Raw genomic sequence first — 19,912 nt, forward strand, 5'->3', positions numbered from 1 at the left:
TATTTGACAACACATTCCAGAGTGATAGTAACGTTGACATAGCTGAAGAAGCAAAATTTAACTGAATGAAATGTCAGCAACCAGTGATCTTTGCAATATCTTTTCAATCATATGTTCATTTAGCTTTTTTGTTTAATTATTTAATGGAACTTGGTTATTAAACAAGGAGTGGATGTATTTAAATAAAAATGAAGATAGCCAAAATATGCATCTTAAGTTTATTTATAATTTTAAATTCATAAGTCATTTCAAGTGTTTAGCTCCTTAACCAGTGAACGTACTATCTTTTTGCTATACATTTGACCACCAGTATTAAATTCCATATCAATTTTAGAGGTTTAGAAGTAACCTCTAAAAGTTAGAAATTCTATATTAATAGCAACTGCTTTTTTCATATTAAAGAGAAGGAAATGTAAATGTCTAACAGAAAATGAATTTCATTCTCTTACAAGGCAAAAAGATATATTTCTGAATAATACAGACCTCTCAATAAAATAATTTATAATAAATGATTTTACAATAAATATTGAGTACAAAACTTTTTCTTCCTCCATAAATGGACCCTTACTTTTTTTAGCAGAAATCTTTTTTCATAGAATTCAACATCATATTTTGCCATCTATTCCAATTAAAACTAGAATTTCATAAAGCTGGTTTAAACTAAAGTGAATTAATAACAGTAATAGTGACAATATCAATCTTTGGTTTCTCTAGAATTGGAACTGACTTTGCTAGCTTAAGAATTTGCTAGCTTAATCAGTTGTTTATGTAATACAGTTCAAATATATATGCTACCTAATCAAATCAGGTACAGTTGAAATAACTTAAATAAGATTCAGGAAAAAAATTAAGTAGAAGTTGTTAAAACAGTACATATCAAACTAAATTCTAATACTCCATTTTACAACTTAAAAAGCAGCCATGTTTCCTTGTGCAAGTTAAGTGCTATTGCAAATTTAGTTTTCATTTAAATTGGCCTTTTGCAACCTGATGTTCTCTAGATGTGCTAAAGTACCATGTTAGATAGAAGTTGGTTTCACACGTGGAAAGCGCTGGGTTGAAAGAGGCTGCAATACTGGAATTATGGGAAGAGAAATAATTTTTAGAAAGGGTTAATCTTCAAGTTTGATAAATTAAGTCCAGACGTTGAAGATTATAAAAATACCAAATCTGTTAATTCATTTCATTTAAATATATATTAAGGCTTTTGGCAATTCAGTTGCATGGATTTATTGTTCATCTTTTTTTTCTCTCTTTTGTAGAGCTTTATTTTCATCTTTTTCGGTAATCTTATAATCATCCAGGACTGCGTGGCCTGTTTCCTTTGCAGTTTTCTTGACCATAGCTTTGATTCCAATATGGTCGATATTAAAAGCTGTTACACCAACATTAATGGCAGAACTCATAGCATTATTTGTAGCTTGGCCAGCATCATCCCCGTACCTAAGAAGGAAAATATAAGACTTAATTTTCAGCGCAGTACAATTAAGGAAAGCTGTTTTATACATACCCTGTTTCCCTGAAAATAAGGCATCCCCTGATAATAAACCCAATCAGGCTTTTGAGCGCATGCGCTGAAATAAGCCCTCCCCGAAAATATTTAACTGCATGCACAGACAGTCCCTGCCATTTCCTCTGGTTAGGGTTAGGGAAACACAGCTGGAAATCAGGTAAGACTGCAAGAGGAGCCCTGTCTTGCTCCACGCGCCCCAAAATAATAAGACCTCCCCGAAAATAAGGCCAAGCGCTTATTTTGGGGTTAAAAAATATAAGACAGGGTCTTATTTTCGGGGAAACACGGTATTCCCATGTGCTGCACATTGTTAATCATTAACTGGGGGAAAAAAAACCCTTACACTTAAGAATATAGGAATTGGCTTTCCAATTGCATTTGGAAAAAAAAAAGCCCAAAACAGTTCCTTTGCATAGAACTCCTGGGTGTGGTGGAGCTTTTTGGTGTGCCATGCCCCAGGAGCTTTTTGCAAACAAGCATTTTTGTGCATTGGGGCTGCTTTTGGCCCTTTTTTTTTTGCCACAGCCAGCCCAGCAGCCAGGCCAGACATGACTCATCAACAGCAAGAGGAACATGAAGGGCACCTAGGATAGTGGAGCACATAGCAACAAGGGTCTTGGAGTGCAAGGTGTCAAGGGAAACTGTGGCTACGTGGCTGTAGCTTTCCAGGTGTGCAGTTCTGGGGTTGCTTGCCGCCCCACAAAGCAGGATGCATGGCAGCCAAATGGCAGAAATGGAGGAGGGGAGATAGGCAGGTGCGGGAAGTTGGGAACAATCCGTTACCTTACTAAGACTAAGGGCTGGTAGGAATCAAGCCTGGAATGGCTTAATTTTAGGGATGGGGACTCACTTAACAAACCATGATTCTGTTAATAATGGCAACCGGGATGACAGGATTGCAATCACAAAGTGATCCCATCATGTGATATTTGCTTTATGACCGCAATTGTTTTAACAATGGAAAATTCTGTCCCAGTTGTGGTTGTAAATTAAGGATTACCTGTACAACAGAATGTAGGCAATAACAGTTCTATTTCGGATATAGGTTTATCCTTTGTTCACTTGATTTATTTTAAATATGTATGAGATCTATTTAGAACATGATGGCTTTAATTTTTTTTTTTTGTAAAAATGACTACTCTTGTGACTTAGTTAAATAAATAAATTTAAGATATAGGTATATTATTTTAATCTTTAACTGTTATGTTTCATGATAAACAAAAACATTATATGTAAGCGTTTTCATTTCCTGGTTGATCATGCTGGAACATATTACCCTATTTTCTATAGAAATATTTAAAATAATGCAAATTCGAATAATGTGATCATTTCATAGGATTAAATGTACAAATCAAGACCTATCTGTACTGAAAAAATGAGACTACCTCACATAATTTGTCACACACAGCCTATCAGATATATTTTCCTAGTGAGCTAATAAACTAAATCTGTTAATATACCCAAAGAGCAACAATAACCCTTTCCAATTTGATGCCTGTGAAATGATGCAACTTTAAAGCTGGTGGAGTATTACCAACATTGAATTCAAGTGCGCATGAGATTATAGGTGTCCATGGGGCTGTCGGGGGGGGGGGATGGACGATGCTGAAACATGTTGCAGTGCCAACCATGTGACCTACATACATGCACCTCCCTTTGGGGTACAGCATGAAAGCCTACAAGCTGTAAGCCTAAAAATACTTTGTCATGTTCATGTCTTTGCAGTTATATTGCATGTTTGTGATTGTTCCCTAAAGCCAATGGAAGCATATGACTTATCTTGCCCAATTTAAAAAATGAGACAAGTCACAATAGGCTTGTGTTTGGGTGGGAGACCATCAGAAAAGCCCTTGGTTGTTAAGTTAGACTGTGAGGTTCAAAATACACTCCAGAAGGCAATGCAACCATTTGCGTTGCTGAATTGTTGGTAAGAAAATGATAGGAATGTGTCCATCTAGTCATCGGGAATCCAGCCTAACTCTAGGGAATTGTCTTTCCACTTTAAAGCAGCTGCACAGCTGGAGGTGAGTGGCAGGCAAGCAAGCAAAACCAAACACACACCCACACCCCGCCCTGTGGAAAAATTGTCTTCTACGAAACTGATCCCCAGTGCCAAAAAGGTAGAAGACTGCTGCTCTACAACATATTACGTAAAAAGGCTGGACTAAAGGATTGTTGTTTTGGTCCATGTTACTTCTGGCATTGCAGGGAAGAAAAATTTGGGGACAGGGACTATTGAATAGAAAGATTCTTCGGCAACAAAGCCTTTTTTACTTATCTCTTATTTCTATATAATTGAGAAAACTATGTATTTATATCACAATAATGTACAATTAAGCAGTAGACAAAAAGTACTTTTATGCAATTGTTATTCCCTAACAGTGATTTATGCAGAAGAGGAAAAAAACTTACTTGAACCTGACTGTCTTTACTGTCTCTGTAGATACATTTTTAGCAATGCATTTTGCGGCACATTCCAAACCCTGCCATATTGTTGAAAACCCTGCAAAAATAATTAGAATCAGAAGATAACTAATATATAAACAATTAGCTTAATATGCATTGACAGATAATTATTTAATTTGGTTACCTTGAACTCCACTTGCTGCTACAACTAGAGCACCATCCAAAGTTGATTTTCCATCTTTGTCTTTCTTAAGGGATTCTGGAACCAGTTTGCTTCCGTGTTTCTTCACATGAGGGGCTAACTCTCTGCCAACACAACTTGCCACAGAACAAACACCTTCAACTAAAACAGAAAGCACTATTGAAGGTGACATTTTTTTATAGATACTTGGTCCATTCTATACTCTGTTCAATCAAGCCTTATAAACACATTTTGTCTGACATTTCTTCCAATGATTTTATTTCTCAGAAGCAGCAATAGAAATGGTAACATTTCATCCTTTTTATATGATGCTTTTATATTGTATAAACCACCTTGAGTCGCCATAGACGAGTAGGTGGCAATATAATTTTTTTTAAATAAATAAAAAAAATCAACAGATATTCATCACCTTAGATTCATAATGCAACCCAGATAACTTAGGCTTCTGATATCAGGGATATCATCTATCTTAAGAAGGCATTTTCAGTAGAAAAGTAGAGTTTAAATATTTTAAATAAATAAATGTCTAGCAGCATATTAAACAGTTTGATTTTAAACAATTGCAGTTTAACTAGTTTCATTATGTACAGATATCATGTAGTTGATGACAAGACCAAGTCACAGTCAAAATAGACTGAATTATTTGAACTGCTCAGAGCTGCTTATAATATAAGTGACTTTAACTTCTACCAATATGTGCACCGATTATGAATTATAGAAGTTGAAGCTCAATACATCTAGAGAACACCAGGGAAAGGAAGGTTAGTCAACATAATTTGGACTATAACAAATTGAGGGCAAGTTTTCTTAGATGAAAAATCATAGATTACTAGAAGCTATGCTGAAGTTTAGCACTTCTGTCAATAGAGCAAATTATTTGAAAATTGATGGCAAGATTTTACTATATAATAGATTGTTTTCCCCATATTAAACTATGATGTTTAATCATGTTTGGTTAAAAGTCACAGTTGACCATGTATATACACTTCCATAAACTATAAGCAAGTGTACAAAAGTGCATACTGTCAAAGTTTCTTTTGAGCCTATAAAACCCTCCAGACTGGGTAGGTTTATGGATTAAAGGGCAAATTTCCAGCAGCTCAAGCTTTTTTTCACACCCAAAGAACATCCTGCTCAAAATTAGGGACCTGGCCCTACCTACTCCACATAGTATGGAGTACAACAAACTGATCACAACATTTATTTGAGGAGAAGAATGAATATGTGCTAAAATATGCCTAGTGATATATTTGTAAGCAAGCATAAAATGGTTTGAAAGAATTATTGAGATTAAAAATGTCTAATTTCTCAGTGAACGCTCCCTTGATAGCAACATGGTAATCACCTATGGTCCAATGCTCTGAGCTCTTTACTTTTTTCTTAATATTTATAAAAAGGACAAAAAAAATCTGAAACTACAAAACATAAACTATAGTATAGACCATGCTAAGCAACTCAGGACTTTCCCAAGGAAACTGGATTTCCATGTCTTACCCAAGAACTGACTGACTTTGACTGCTCCCCCTGTAGCTTGCCTTGCCACATGCAGTCCCTTTGCTACAGTTGGGTTGACCTCCAAAGGTTTTTCTTCTGGGTGAATGTGTTCTCTTAATTTAGAGGCTCCTTTATGGATTGCTTTTCCAGTATATTCTGCTCCTTTGACCAGACCCCAGCTCAACCAGGATGCTCCTTTATGGAAATATATCAAACAATGTTTATGAAGTACGGTAATATTATCAAGAATTAGCCCTCAGGACAAAATTTTGTTATTGTTAACTCTAAAATCAAAGCTTTTATTATTTATTCAAATTGCAATATTAGGAGATTCATATAGCCAGAAGACTTCCCCCACATGGTCTAAGGCCAGTCAAGAAATTTCTCTCTGAAATGAAAATAGACATGGGATCGCTTCTAAGTCATGGTATATAATTGGTGAATCAGTGTCTCCTAGACGTCTGACAGAGTTGAATATTTTCTAAATGAATATCTTGGTTTAGATTACCATTTGATTTTTAGTCACTGAACGGTCAGGGAATTATTTTGGTTCACGGGTAGCCCTCGACTTACAACCACAACTGAGCCCAAATTTTTTGTTGCCAAGTAAACTATTTGTTAAGTGAGTTTTGCCCCATTTTATGACCTTTTGCGCCACAGTTAAGTGAATCACTACAGTTGTTAATAACCCAATTGTTAAGTGAATGTGGCTTCCCCATTGACTTTGCTTGTCAGAAGGTCACCAAAGAGATCATCACGTGATCCCAGAACACTGCAACCGTCATAAATATGAGCCAGTTACCAAGCATCCGAATTTTGATCGCATGACTATGGGGACACTGCAATTGTCGTAAGTATGAAAAACTGTCATAAACCACTTTGAACAGTCACTAAATGAACTGTTGTAAGTCGAGGACTACCTGTACTTGTTTTAAAAGAATTTTTATTGCCTCTCTGAAAATATTTTAAGATTCAGATTTTAAAACAAGAACTTATCATTACAGGTAGTTCTCAGTTAACATTGGTAATTGGGATCAGAATTTCCATTACTAAGTATTGCAGTTATAAAACATGATGTCACATGACTACATTGCTTAGCGAAATAAGCCCAGAAGACTTTGGCTGGTGTGCAAACAGAGACTCTGGGCGGAGCACAAGAGATGCCCTGGTTGCACCAGTATGAAAGAAGACCATGCCCAGTACAGCAGTGGTAGGTGATGCGGCAAAGGTGGGTAAGGCCAGGTTGTGAAGGTAGCTGGCAGCAGCTGGTAGGTGGGTAGCCAAAAGGTCATAAATGCAGGTGGGTCTGAATTTTGTTCATGTGACCACAGGGGTGCTGCAACAGCTAGAACTATCGGTACTGGTTGTAAGTCCCTTACTACAGCACTGTTGTAACTGAGTGATTGCTGAACAAATGGATGTTAAGGGAAGACTACCTCTGCTAACTCCCTTTCTGCCTCAGAGCCACACTAGTATCTTAAATTCAAACCTGGCTTTCAACTAATGAAAATTAGCCTATGTCAATTTTTAGGGAAGGTGTTCATGTTACACACTAATTTTCCTTCAGCCAAATCTTTAAGCAATTAAAGAAAGCAGTTGTAACCTATGTTTTCAAATCCATTAAAATAAATATTATTATCAAATGATAGATATTTTCACCATCTAGATGTCACTCTGGAACTGAAGTGCGAAACTGGAAGCCAACTATTTTTAAATATATCTATTGATTTTTTAAAAAACCATCTTTGCACTAATGTAACTAATAATAAACACAAATTACGTTTGGCTGCAATTTCTGTTTACAGAACTTTAGTTAACATGGTTTTACTAAAAATTGGATTTACTCAACTGTTTATTAGCTATCATGGTTTTAGTCATAAATTTTATATTGGCATAATAGCAAGAGATAAATTAAGCATCAATGCAGATTTACTCAAGTTAATACCATACAGATGCACAGATATTATAACTTCCATAAGACCAAGCCATACTTGGAAATTTGCAACATATAGCATCTAAAGTCTGGTGCTTTCTTCAAAGTCTGAGAGTACCTGATAAGATGCCATGAGCTATTTTCTCACTCCAGTCAGGTAATTCACGATCTCTCTCTTCAGGCACTGGTTGAATACGTACAATTTGACCAAGGTTGATCACATCACTTGAAGCTTCAGCAGGCTAATATGTGAAATTAATATCCACAAAAATACAAACAACAGAAGACAAAGAAAAACAGTTATATATTAAATTAGCTAAAAATCATGTCATCCTACAGAGAATTTACTTTGTGACCAAAACATTTTCTGATTTGCAATATGTATTATTATACATTTTAGAATATTATTGAATTTGACAAAGTATTGCATAACAGACTTGCATATTCTTAATTGAGCATTATCCTTTGAAATTTTGTAAACTCCTCATTGATAATATGCTTAAATATTCTTTAAAAAAAATATTTCTCAGAGTTGCTAGACAGCTACACTGCATTCTTGATTACATAATTCTACATTATCATGATTAGGAATTTTACTTAAAATGTTTTTATATAACATGCTGATAAAGTCAAAACAAAGTAAAATTCTGGAATTTAAAACCCAATAGATCTGATAATTAGATCAGGGAAAGACATTCTACACAAAGGGATTCCCTCTAGAAATCTTGATTTGGAAGGTTACCAAATTATTTATTACTTCCTATCTATTTTGCTCTGATGGACCCTATATCTAACCACCTTATTCAACACGTTTAATGGAAAGGATTGTTGGAAGTTCTAGTTCAATAACTTCTGGAGGTTCACCTATTCTCCAGCTTTGTTTTAATTAATTTTAATTGAGAGCCTTTAAAATAGCATATCTTGTATTTGTTTACTAATTGCTTTACACTTACTTGTACTTCATTAGGTACAATAGAAAGGTTATATAGAAAGTATTCTTTCAGTTTAGAAAAAAAGCCCACTATTATTTCATTCAGTGCTCTTATTTGCCCTTAAAATTGCAATCCGTTCAAAACTGAAAGATTATATTCTGGGTTTTCCCCACCCCACCCCCAGAGCAAGAATAAGAAGGGTGAATGAACTTCTATGTGTTCTGCCCTCACAAACAAAATAAAAGCATGCATTCTATTTATTCTGGGTTTTTCTCACACTGGCACAGCCAGGAATAGGACAAATACAATCATGTGATAGTTAGATGGCACCTTTTGTCAGTTACCAGCTGTACATTTTGGATTAAGAACTAGACATCAATAATAAAAATGTCTAAGTAAATTAATTTCAAGAAATTAATTATCTAGGTAAATTAATTTCAAGGTTAAGAAGGTGAGATAAAATGTGGAACCATTATCACTGCTATAATCAATTAAGTCTCCAAAGATGCTACATTATTTTGGCATTATTTGGCATCATCAATATCTCATTAATGAGTATACTGTATGCATCACAATGCAAACTCTATATAGAACATTTATCTTGTACATTCATTAAATAATTGCACATTCACAGAATATGGCTATTTAATAAATGCTGGATTGACATCATTCTCTATGGATCATTATTAGTTAGCATATATGTTTACTGGTTAAAAATGGCCTGTAGGGAACAGGAATGAAATGTAAGTAACTACTCTATATTAATTATTAATCCTCAGTAAATTCACTAAATGATTAGTGTGAAACAGAAAGAAATATTTGGTAAGCCAGAACAGTGTTTTCTTATGCCACAAAGGTGTAGCTGAAAAGGTATATTGTTTTTAAAAACATTTTATTAGTTGGTCATTCAGAATTTATAAGATTAATTATAGTATTCTTTTTTATTTCATAAATATTATAGTAACTGAAAAATAATGTAATATTGAATCTGATAATAAATAGTTTGAAAATTGAATTATCTGACCAGGACTGCTAATGGCTAAAATTTACAATATAATTTTTAAAAATATAAAAGTGGACATTTTTCCAGAATTGTCCACTGAATCTTATCAAAAAGAATTGCCAATCCATTTTCTATATGTTTTTTTTAAAAAAAACTAGAGCTGCTTTTAATATGAATCATTGCATGAAACTGGTTTAAGAAATTCACACAATATGCTAAGCTAAAAATAAATATCTATATTTAAATATAACATAATTTGTGAATTAGGCTCGTAATCTACACTCTTAAACAGCAAAGAATGGAAGAGGAAGCAGGCATAAAACTTCACGGATATGTCTGAGAAGATTGCAGTATTGTACACTGTAAAAAAACAAGGACTGATGACCTCAGGTCATATATCATGATAAACCATACATGATTTATAACTTAGAACTCTCTATGATCTTGGCAACTGACTTACTCAACATATTCATCAGAAGTTGATGAACAAACTGGGCCTATTAGGATTTAATACCCCTTTATGTAATTGGATACTTGATTTCCTTATTGATAGGCCCCAATTTATGCAAGTTGGAAGAAAAGTTTCCAACTCCATCTCCTTGAGTACAGGTTCCCCACAGGGCTGTGTCTTGAGTCCGCTACTGTTAACGACTGCTGTGCCAAATCTGCTACAAATCATATTGTGAAGTATGCAGATGATACTGCAGTGTTGGGTCTTATCCAGGACGACAATGAAGATGCGTTTAGGGAAGAGGTGAAGGCTCTGGTGGACTGGTGCAATAAAAGTAACCTGGTTCTAAATGTTAATAAAACAAAGGAGATCATCGTAGATTTTAGAAAGAGCCGGCATGGTCATACTCCACTCAGTATCAAGGATGCAGCTGTAGAGATGGTTGACAGTATTAAGTATCTGGGGGTGCAGATAACTAACAATCTGAACTAGTCTCTCCACCTTAGTGAAGCTTGCAAACCAGCATCCGCATTTCCTGCATCAGATGAGGAGAGCACATCTTTCTTCTTCTGTCCTGGCCACTTTTTACAGAGGCACGATTGAGAGCGTTTTAACAAACTGCATCATTGTTTGGTTTGGTGGCTGCAGTGCCTCAGAGAGAAAGTCCATTCAGAGATTGCTAAAGACAGCTGAAATTATAAGAAGCTTGCTTCCTGTCATTCAGAATACTACTTATAAGCTCTATGTGCTTAGAGCTCAAAGCATTGTTAGAGACCCCATACACCCACTTCACGGTCTGTTTCTGTTGCTCTGCTCTGGGAGGAGGTTTAGAAGTATTTCTAGGAGGACTACCAGATTTTGTAACAGCTTTGTCCCCTATGCCATCCGTCTGGTAAACTTGCAAGATTCATTTCTCTTGTTATATGCTGTACATGTATACATCCGAACTAGACTGTTGTTTCTCTGTGTCATATAATATATGTGGGTATATGCATAATTTTGTATTTATTTATTTTGTCATGTTTATGTAGTATATATTAGAGGAAGAGATCCTTTGAGAGCTGTATGCAACAAAATTTCATTTTAATGTACGCCGATTAGTATACATTCAAAGTGACAATAAAGTTATTCTAAGTCTAAGTCTATCAAGGTTAAAAATCTTTTTATGTTTGGGTTTACATATTGTATATAATATTTTATCAGTCAATATTAATTGTGCCACCTCTCCATAAGTTTTATTATAATATTTAAAATTAGATACAGTTTGGATTCACTGAAAGTGTCTCTGCTATATTCTTTCTAGCAATTTAGGTCCATCTCATTATTTCCAACATCCAACTGTTCTATTCAAATGTTGTCCAGTTCTATTATCAGGATCTTTTAGCATATGTTTTTCTAAACATGGCAAGCACACACTGATTGCCAAACCAGCATCCTCCAAATCCCCATTTTTTTACATATATCTAATATTTATTGGTTCAATAAAATTGGTTCACAAAGTAACTTTTTTGGTGACATATATGTTCTACAATAGATAAATACTGCACATTGCAAAACCAAGGCTATTTGTAAAACTTTGCCACCACCATTAAATCATAATCCTCAAAGTTACCTTAGTTCCAAGATCTGATATCTGTTTTAACATATCCTCAAAAAGTTCTTTGTAAGACCTTTGGCATTCTGATGGAAACCCTACTCCCTCACGGGATCTTGGAGCCTGCAGTACCATATCAAGGACATCAACAGTTTGAAGGCTCAACAAAGAATCCATTCTGCATTCTTTCACAGAAACAGCATAATTCCCTTACAAAATTATCCTTTTAAAATGAGATGCATGCAAGTGAATTCAGACTAATAAAGATCTCAACTTGTGTTTATACTATGAGATCAAGAAAAATTCAGATTTTAGAACCAGAATAATATCCAAGGTGAATAATAAGCAAATAAAAGTTAAATAGAGAAGAAAAAATAAACTGTAATTAAACCATTGTTTACTATTAAACAATAGATTTCCAAATGTCTACAAAGGAGAATGTAGTTTCATATTTAAAGATTATCATTTTACTCAATAAGGTGTGACAATAATTATCTGCTATTATATACATATTAGATGACCATCTCTTCTATTACCATCAGCTAAATTTTCTACCATCCTAGCACTTCTAATTTTTGTTTTCATTTCATGAATGGGTTAAATAAATTAGATCTTCATAATCTTATACTGAAATATCTGGTTTAAAAGGATGTTCTTTTAAAATATCTGTAACATATTTTGCTTACTGTTTGCAACTGGTCAAGTATTCCCATCATTTTTGTTGTAATAGTGTCTTCCTGAATCTACCCGAAGGAGTTTTTTTTGGATGAGGGAAGAGGAAAACATAAATAATTTAATTATGCAAAATGCATAATTTCTGGTATCTTACTATAATTAAATCCCATAACCAAAATCAATACAAGGCCAATGATTTTAAAAGGCTGCAACAGATGTTTTAAAATGTCAAATTATAGAATAGAACCAATACTCTTCCACAATATAGCTGTATTTTATTAGAAATCACTTTGTCATGTTCGTGTCAACTGGGCTGCTATAGAATTGAGATAAGTATACAGAGATGCCTGTCCAATAACACATATGCTGGGTGATATGAGCAGAAATTCCAGTGCACTGGAATTTCTGTCAATGACTGCATGAAATAAGTGTTTTACCTGTATTCTAAGGTCAGTCATCTGTTTCAATAGATCTTCAAATAGTTCTCGGTCAGCGATTGGAAGTTCTGAAGACAACACTACTCCTACATAGGATCCTGATACCTGTGCCATCATATCAGGGAACATATAGACTCCAGTCCTGCATGAGAGAACAGGAGACTGGCTGCACATAAGAGGATATATCCAGTCACAAACCTGGAAAGCGAGAAAGCCAAATAGATTGAGTATTTAATGAACAAAATACAAAGACATTCATTGTTTAATTTTAAAAAATCAATATAATAAATAAATCTGATACTTTCATGGGTCCTTTTTTAGAAGGTTTTTGTTGAAGGGGACCAAGAATTACATTTATAAGGCTATTTTCAGAACTATAGGTGTATAGCTTTCAGTGTATGAAATGGTCCCAAAGAACTTAACCAGTTATAATTATCCCCAAATATTGCCTTCAGCATTTAATTATATACATAACCTTCTATGTAACTGATATAGACTGTCTTAATATATAGGCAGGCTTTTCTAGCAGAGGCTTAACAAAAAGCTAGCATTGTATGATAATGTTTTTTGTTAAAGCCAGTGAAATGTATATACAGTACATAGTCTAGGGTTACAGGGTAGCAGTCTGGTTCATATCAAGTCATATTAAGTAGCCCTTGAGATGACACATATGGTTTAACAGTAGCTCTCCAGCACTTCCTCAATATACATGGAAAGCTGACTTCAGCGTTGACTTACAGCTAACTAAACAGATTTTTCATGGCTTCTGAAGGATTGACATTCCTTACCTTAGAATGTCTGATGAAGATGGAAGTTCAAAGTAAAACATATACTGAATGCAGTTCACAGGTTGTAAAGAATGGGGCAAATTTATCAATGACAATTAAATAGCAAGTCAAGATAAAGATAAACCTCAACATAAGTAATAGATTCAGTTGTAGGTATGGGGTTCATGAATGCTTATTAGCCTGCACACTAAGTTTGCTTTGGCCTTTACTACTACCTTACTTAAAAAACACACCTTAGGAAACACGTCTCTATGTGGAACATCCAAAAAGTCTTTGAATGAATATAGTTTGAAAACAATTATTTCCTAAAGCACAAGTAGAACATCTTTGGCCTCCCAAAAACTGCTGGCATTTCCTCAAGGCTTCCTATCTAATACCTTGGGAAGACTGTAAGTACAAAGAGAACAGGCATTACCTGAAGGAAAGCAGGAGGACGATTGTGGGCGGTTGCAGCATCTGTATCCAAAAACTTTACAATGCGAAGATATCCAGGATATGAGGGAGCACTAACTTGTCCATCAGGGGTGACATAGAAAATCTGCACACCATGGGGAATGAGGATTAATTCATCAGCATCTACTCCAAAATTATCAACGGGAGGTGGCTGAGTACATTTTTTATAGTAATCCTCTCCAACAGATGAGAATTCCCCAGACTCTGTCCCATAAGACACAGTATAGTGGCCATCAGTGGCCTCTGGAGTATAAGCAGGAGGTGCTTCATTGGGCATTGAAGTTGATGGACTCACTGCAGCCATTTGCCCTTGGCTTGTAGATCCAATATTTCCATGGCTTGAAAGTGGTTGAGGGGGTGATGTCAATGAACTGGGCACAAGAGGCTTCTCAGGCTTTTCTTTAGATGGAATTGTTGGATATAATTTGGGCATCTCTATATTGGAGCTAATGGTAGTGATATTTACTTGGGAATTTTCATCTAGAAGTCTCAAACGAGCAGTAACATTTTCTAAAGTTTCTCTCATCTTTTGCTGCATTTGCCTAACAGGTATAGCATGGCTCTTGGTGCCTTCAAGACCTTCTGATGGAATACGAACTCCTTTGCTTAAGTGGGTAAGCCCCTGCCTATAATAATTCTTTGCTGCTTCTATTTGACCCAATTCATCTGCATTCAATGCTTTATTAATATACACAAAAGCTTTCTTGTACTCATCTTCAATTGCTCTTGCATTTTCATTTTCTTGCATAGCTGAATCCTGACCTGGCTCCATTATTGCACACTGAAACATAGAATAAATTAAGTGGAAACATTGAACAGAAGCGAATACATTAGTGGAAGGTATCTAAATCCAAATGTTAAAGTGAAATCAGCTATACACACACATACACACAGAATGTTTATGTTAGATGACATCTTAAAAGGACATCAAATGATATTTTTATTAAATAGTTTTCTTTGTCTTTGAGTCTGGAGAATCTGGAGTCCTTCAGATATTGCTCAAATTTAATAATCCAGCCATCAGGATCAAAGGTGACAGATTCAAAAACATTACTCAGCAACATTTGGAGAGCTATAAGATCTGTATTCCTGATCTGCAGCATCATTGATTTAATAAATGTATAGCAGGGATATCAAACTCAATTTCATTGAGGGCTGCATCAGGGCTATGGTTGACCTCGGGGGGGGGGGACTGGGTGGGTGTGGCCAGTTTGACACCACTCCCCAAACTGCTGGTATGTTTCCTCTTTGCACTGGGTAGACCGGCCCGAAGCAACCTGGGTAGACTGGGCCGAAGTGATGTGGGTAGACTGGTCAAAGCGATGCGAGTTGGCCCCTTACATTTTCCAGGACAGCCTTGCGGGCTGGATCCAACCACATCGCGGGCCTGTGGGCCTTGAGTTTGACATGCCTGATGTATATGTTGCCTTAATCTTAACAGTAACTCTAAGCATCTTGCAAAGCCTAAACAATTAGGATTTAAACAATGAATGTCTGAGCATTTGCTTTTTCAGCAACTCTTCCAAACTAACAGACTTTTTAACAGCAGTCCTTGCCAATGTCAATAGAAAATTATACACTTCAACATCCTGTCATCTGGAATTCCAGCTTCCGGATAAGCCTAGTTCAAAAATACATTAATTATGAATATCAAATTAGCTTCTGATTAAAGGAAAAGGAAGTGCTCATTAACTACATCTGAATCAAAGTAAGCCAACTATAATCTTCCAATATGGTCAGTTTTAGATACCTCCAAAAATTTAGTCTTAGATATTATCTAAAGATGATTTATATAATGTGACAGACACAACTGATATAATTATAGGAAGATTGAATTTAAAAGTAAAGATAATTGTCGATGCAGAAAATTATAAAATATTATATAATGTTGTTATTTATATTTTGTATTTTACCGTTTGGTGTATGTGTATGTTCTTTTTTTCTTTTTTCATTTTTGTTGTTGTCTTTTTCTATTATGTTTTTGGTTTTAAAATCACTAATCTTAGTTATCTCCTTTACAGTCAAGTGAAATCATAGTCACTATCCGTGACTATGTCTCATTTGCCCATCACTCCTGGATAATTACTGTTATTGGATGGTATGGAAACTCAATGCAATTACATAAATGGTTCATACCTGTTTAATTATTTTTACTGAATAAATCACATAATCAAATTATGTTCAGATAATATACTAAACCTGGAAATAGACAGTATAATTGTGCATACAGCCAAAAATGACTGCTCTTCAGTATCATATGACATTATCCATTACGTTAAAAGTCACAATTTCTGGGGTTCTTTATGGATACTACCAAATGCTTCCAGAGGTCAATATAGCCATGAGGTCAACATAAGCCAATATTTTTGCTTATAAGTCACAAAAGCTGATTTTACATATTGTATTGTGGATTAATTCTGATTTAGACATTCTGAGCTTAAATCTCATCTAATAAATGAGTTATTTCAAAATGTATCATAGTATGACTGGTGCAATGAAAACATTTCCTAGAAATAATAGTTAAGTTTGTTGTCTTTTGGAACAAAAAATGCCTCTGACTACAGTCTCAATTCAACATTCTGACAACAGCAAACATCAGCAATGCACTTAAGGAAGGAAATATCCTAGTCATGATGTTATGTATAATTTAACTAACTTCAGATTCAAGTTACGAAGTTCTGCCTCAGCTATCAGTATTCTAATCTATGAGAATCTACAATCAATAGACGGAATGGCTTGAGCTAGAGCAGATAATATACCATAGTTTACCTGACTACTCCCGGATCCTACATACTGTGTGCAGAATTGTCTGTGTTTACACAACATCTGAAACCATGACTTATAAATTAATGAGCCAAAACCAGATCATGGTTTAGCAAAAAGACCATACTAAAACTATGTGACTTATTCTGGTTTAGCAAATTGTACAAATAGGGCCATTACAATTTGCTTATGTTCCATGATGGAATCATTCTGGGTTCACATCACTAGCTTTGCAAGATATTTTATCAGTTTATTGCTGTGTAGGGGCTATTTAGATTGTTACAGTTCATTTCTGCACATACTAAATAAGAGCATGTTCTGCTACCCACAATTTATGGAGCGCTGGCATGAGTACATTCTCCCAGTTCTGCTTTATTCTGAGAATTATACAATGTAAAAGCTAGAACAACTCTTAAGAGATTATTTAGGACCTAAATAAATTTTAGGTCAATCTTCTGGCCGCTAGTGAGCAACTAAGGTTAAACAAATAATGACTTGCCTATGATTAACCCAATTTCAACAAGAGCTAGGTCTACAATCTAATATGAAATATAGTATGTCCGCGTATGATCTAAAGTTTTTCACTTGGAAGTCTGAAAGAGCGCATACTCTTGAAATACTTTGCACAATTCACCTAGACGTAAGCACCCCTTATGCACAATTCACCTAGACGTAAACAACCCCTGTGCACAATTCACCTAGACATAAGGACCCCCTGTGCACAACAATTCACCTAGACGTAAGCAACCCCTGTGCACAATTCACCTAGACGTAAGCACTCCCTGTGCACAACAATTCACCTAGACGTAAGTATCCCCTGTGCACAATTCACCTAGACATAAGTACCCCCTATGCACAATTCACCTAGACATAAGTGCTGCTGAACGGTGTGGGAACCAGCTGGTAAATGTTACTGGTTTGTACTTAAAACACCATTGAAGGAAACCAGATAAACAGAGTTGGAAGGGACCTTGTAGGTCATCTAGTCCAACCCCGTGCCCAAGCAGGAGACCCTACTACACCATTTCTGACAGATGTCAATCCAGCCTCTTCTTGAAAGCTTTAGCCCAGATTTAATAGATAAGCAGAACACATTCAGAGAATCAAACTCCATAGTAGTTACTTGAATGCATCCATTAATAATAATAATAATAATAATAATAATAATAATAATAATAATAATAATAATAATAATAATAATAATAATAATAATAATAATAAAAAGCGACGCAACCTTCTTCCAACGCTGGGAAGTGAGGTTTCAGACTTCAACGCTATTTTGAATTATTCAATACTCACGACTTGCGTCACCGGCCAAGGAACGAAGTCAAAACCTCCCTTAAGTCCAGACCAGAGCAACCCACGAGCGGGTTTGTTTTTTTTTTCGCGAGGCTCGACTTTTTAGATTGACAGTCTTCTTCCTGCCAAGCCTGCACCCACCGCAGGGCCTCTACGCGTCTGCAGTCCACAGGTCACTTCCAGCACCGCAACAGGGCATCACGGCTGAACCGAAAGAACCGGGGAGGGGACGGCAGGACGTCGCGAGTGGCTAATGAAACTTTCACCCGGGTCAACAACGCTCGTCGTCAACACTTCTCCCGCCGACCGTCTCCGTCCCCCGCCTTCCCCTTTTCACTCACCCCCACAACTCCCCCGGGCTCTTTGCCGCAGAAACACCTGTCCAATTAACCCTCCGCGGCTGCTTCAGTTGTTGGGGCCGCGGCCCATGCGGCGTCACGTGAGCGGCTGCCGTCAGCCGCCAGTCACCAGACCGGCCTTTTCCTCAAAGCCAGAATCTTCTGGTTCGCTTCGGTCCCTTTTTGGCCGCCAGGAGGAGCTGCCGCCCGTCCTCCTAGAAACCGGCGCCCGCTTTCTCTTCTAATTATACCGTAATTCTTGTAAAACAGAGGTGGGCAACTATGGCCCTTTTATGACTTGTGGACTTCAGTTCCCAGAATTCCTGAGGTAACATGGCTGGCTCAGGAATTCTGGGAGTTGAAGTCCACAAGTCATAAAAGGGCCATAGTTGCCCATCTCTGTAATGTAAAACACTAGTGGTCTTTCCGCTTTTGTTTAAAGTTATGGGTTTTTTTCGGAAAAGGAATGGAGTCAAACAATTGAGAAGATTGTAACAGTAACAGAGTTGGAAGGGACTCTTGGAGGTCATCTAGTCCAACCCCCTGCACACGCAGGAGACCTGTACTAGGCATTCAAACCGCTGACCTTTCTGATCGACAAGCTCAGTGTCATGGTGGTATCCTTTCGCTTTTGAAACGCTGGGAATTGTACTTATAAGGAAAGTGTCCTATTTACCCCTTTTAAAATATTTATTTATTTATTTATTTATTTAATTTGTCAACAAGTACAAGGAAACAAGTATTAGTAGAGGCATAGACATGGAGACATGACAAAATTTGGCACAAATAAATGGATATAAATAAGCAAAACACAGCCATAAACACATAAAATGAGTACATATGAATGGGGACAGTAGGACAGGGACGGTAGGCACGCTGGTACGATATGATCATAATCATAATATATGATCCCCTCCAGGTGTTTTGGAAGTTAACTGCTTTTACTGTCTGGCAGACTATGGGAATTGAGATCCAACACTATCTTGGGCTAGAACTCAGGGGTCTCCAAACTTGGCAACTTTAAGACTTGTGGACTTCAACTCCCAGAATTCTCTAGCCAGCATAGCTGGCTGATGGCTGGAGAATTCTGGGAGTTGAAGTCCACAAGTCTTAAAGCTGCCAAATTTGAAGACCTCTGCCTTAACCATTACACCTAACTGGTTCTTATCAATCCTGCCATGCTTTAAAGTACAACCTTTTTAAGCACAGGGTCTTGTGTTTCAGCCTGGCCTCCTGCTCTTCAGCGGGAGTTTTCCATACTGTGATGGGGGGAAAAAGCACTAAGGCACAAAACTCTGGAAGTTGAAATCCACAAGTCTTAAAGTCTTAAAGTTGCCAAGTTTGGAGACCCCTGGGCTAGGTGATGGTTGTATATGAATCTCCCTTACCAGCTGTTCTGTTGCTTCTGTGACTGCAACTGAAATTAGTTTTGTGCATTGTGGGAGTTGAAGTCCACAAGTCTTAAAGCTGCCAAGTTTGGGGACCCCTGGGTTAAGGCATTAGAGTAAAAATTGGGAGACTGAGTTCTAGTCCTGCCTTAGGCACAAAACCAGCTGAACTTTGGCCAGTCACTTTCTCTCATTTGAACAGAAGAAGAAAAAAAGTATTGTGAAAAGCTGTGATAGTTTTGT

The 19,912-nt window shown here is 36.4% G+C and overlaps 1 protein-coding gene across 7 annotated transcripts; it reads right to left on the bottom strand.

Moving 5' to 3' along the window:
* Positions 1-204: 204 nt before the first annotated feature.
* SPART (spartin) lies at positions 205-18,438 on the bottom strand. Of its 7 annotated transcripts, none has more exons than XM_034411345.3 (10): positions 18,285-18,438; positions 13,844-14,662; positions 12,641-12,838; positions 12,215-12,271; positions 11,547-11,651; positions 7,667-7,790; positions 5,616-5,810; positions 4,104-4,262; positions 3,926-4,016; positions 205-1,443 (listed from the first exon to the last, which is right to left on the bottom strand). In XM_034411345.3, exons 2-10 carry the CDS (start codon positions 14,651-14,653, stop codon positions 1,230-1,232), a joined length of 1,953 nt encoding a protein of 650 aa, XP_034267236.2. In that variant the 5' UTR covers positions 14,654-14,662; positions 18,285-18,438; the 3' UTR covers positions 205-1,229. The 7 variants fall into 7 exon arrangements, with proteins under 7 accessions (XP_034267236.2, XP_034267226.2, XP_087750902.1 ...); XM_034411335.3 differs by having other exon boundaries at positions 17,944-18,438; XM_087894776.1 differs by lacking the exon at positions 12,215-12,271.
* Between the last annotated feature and the right edge of the window lie 1,474 nt (positions 18,439-19,912).

Source organism: Pantherophis guttatus, chromosome 5 (genome assembly GCF_059756535.1).
Source record: "Pantherophis guttatus breed Tessera chromosome 5, ASM5975653v1, whole genome shotgun sequence".
Classification (NCBI taxonomy): domain Eukaryota; kingdom Metazoa; phylum Chordata; class Lepidosauria; order Squamata; family Colubridae; genus Pantherophis; species Pantherophis guttatus.

What these genes read in the sequence shown, in the direction of transcription:
- SPART (XM_034411345.3), bottom strand. Translation starts at nt 14,653, where the DNA reads ATGGAGCCAGGTCAGGATTCAGCTATGCAAGAAAATGAAAATGCAAGA. An exon ending in AGCAGCAAGTGGAGTTCAAG is followed by an intron (nt 4,017 to 4,103) that starts GTAACCAAATTA and finishes TTATTTTTGCAG; the next exon opens with GGTTTTCAACAATATGGCAG. An exon ending in GTAAAGACAGTCAGGTTCAA is followed by an intron (nt 1,444 to 3,925) that starts GTAAGTTTTTTT and finishes TTTCCTTCTTAG; the next exon opens with GTACGGGGATGATGCTGGCC.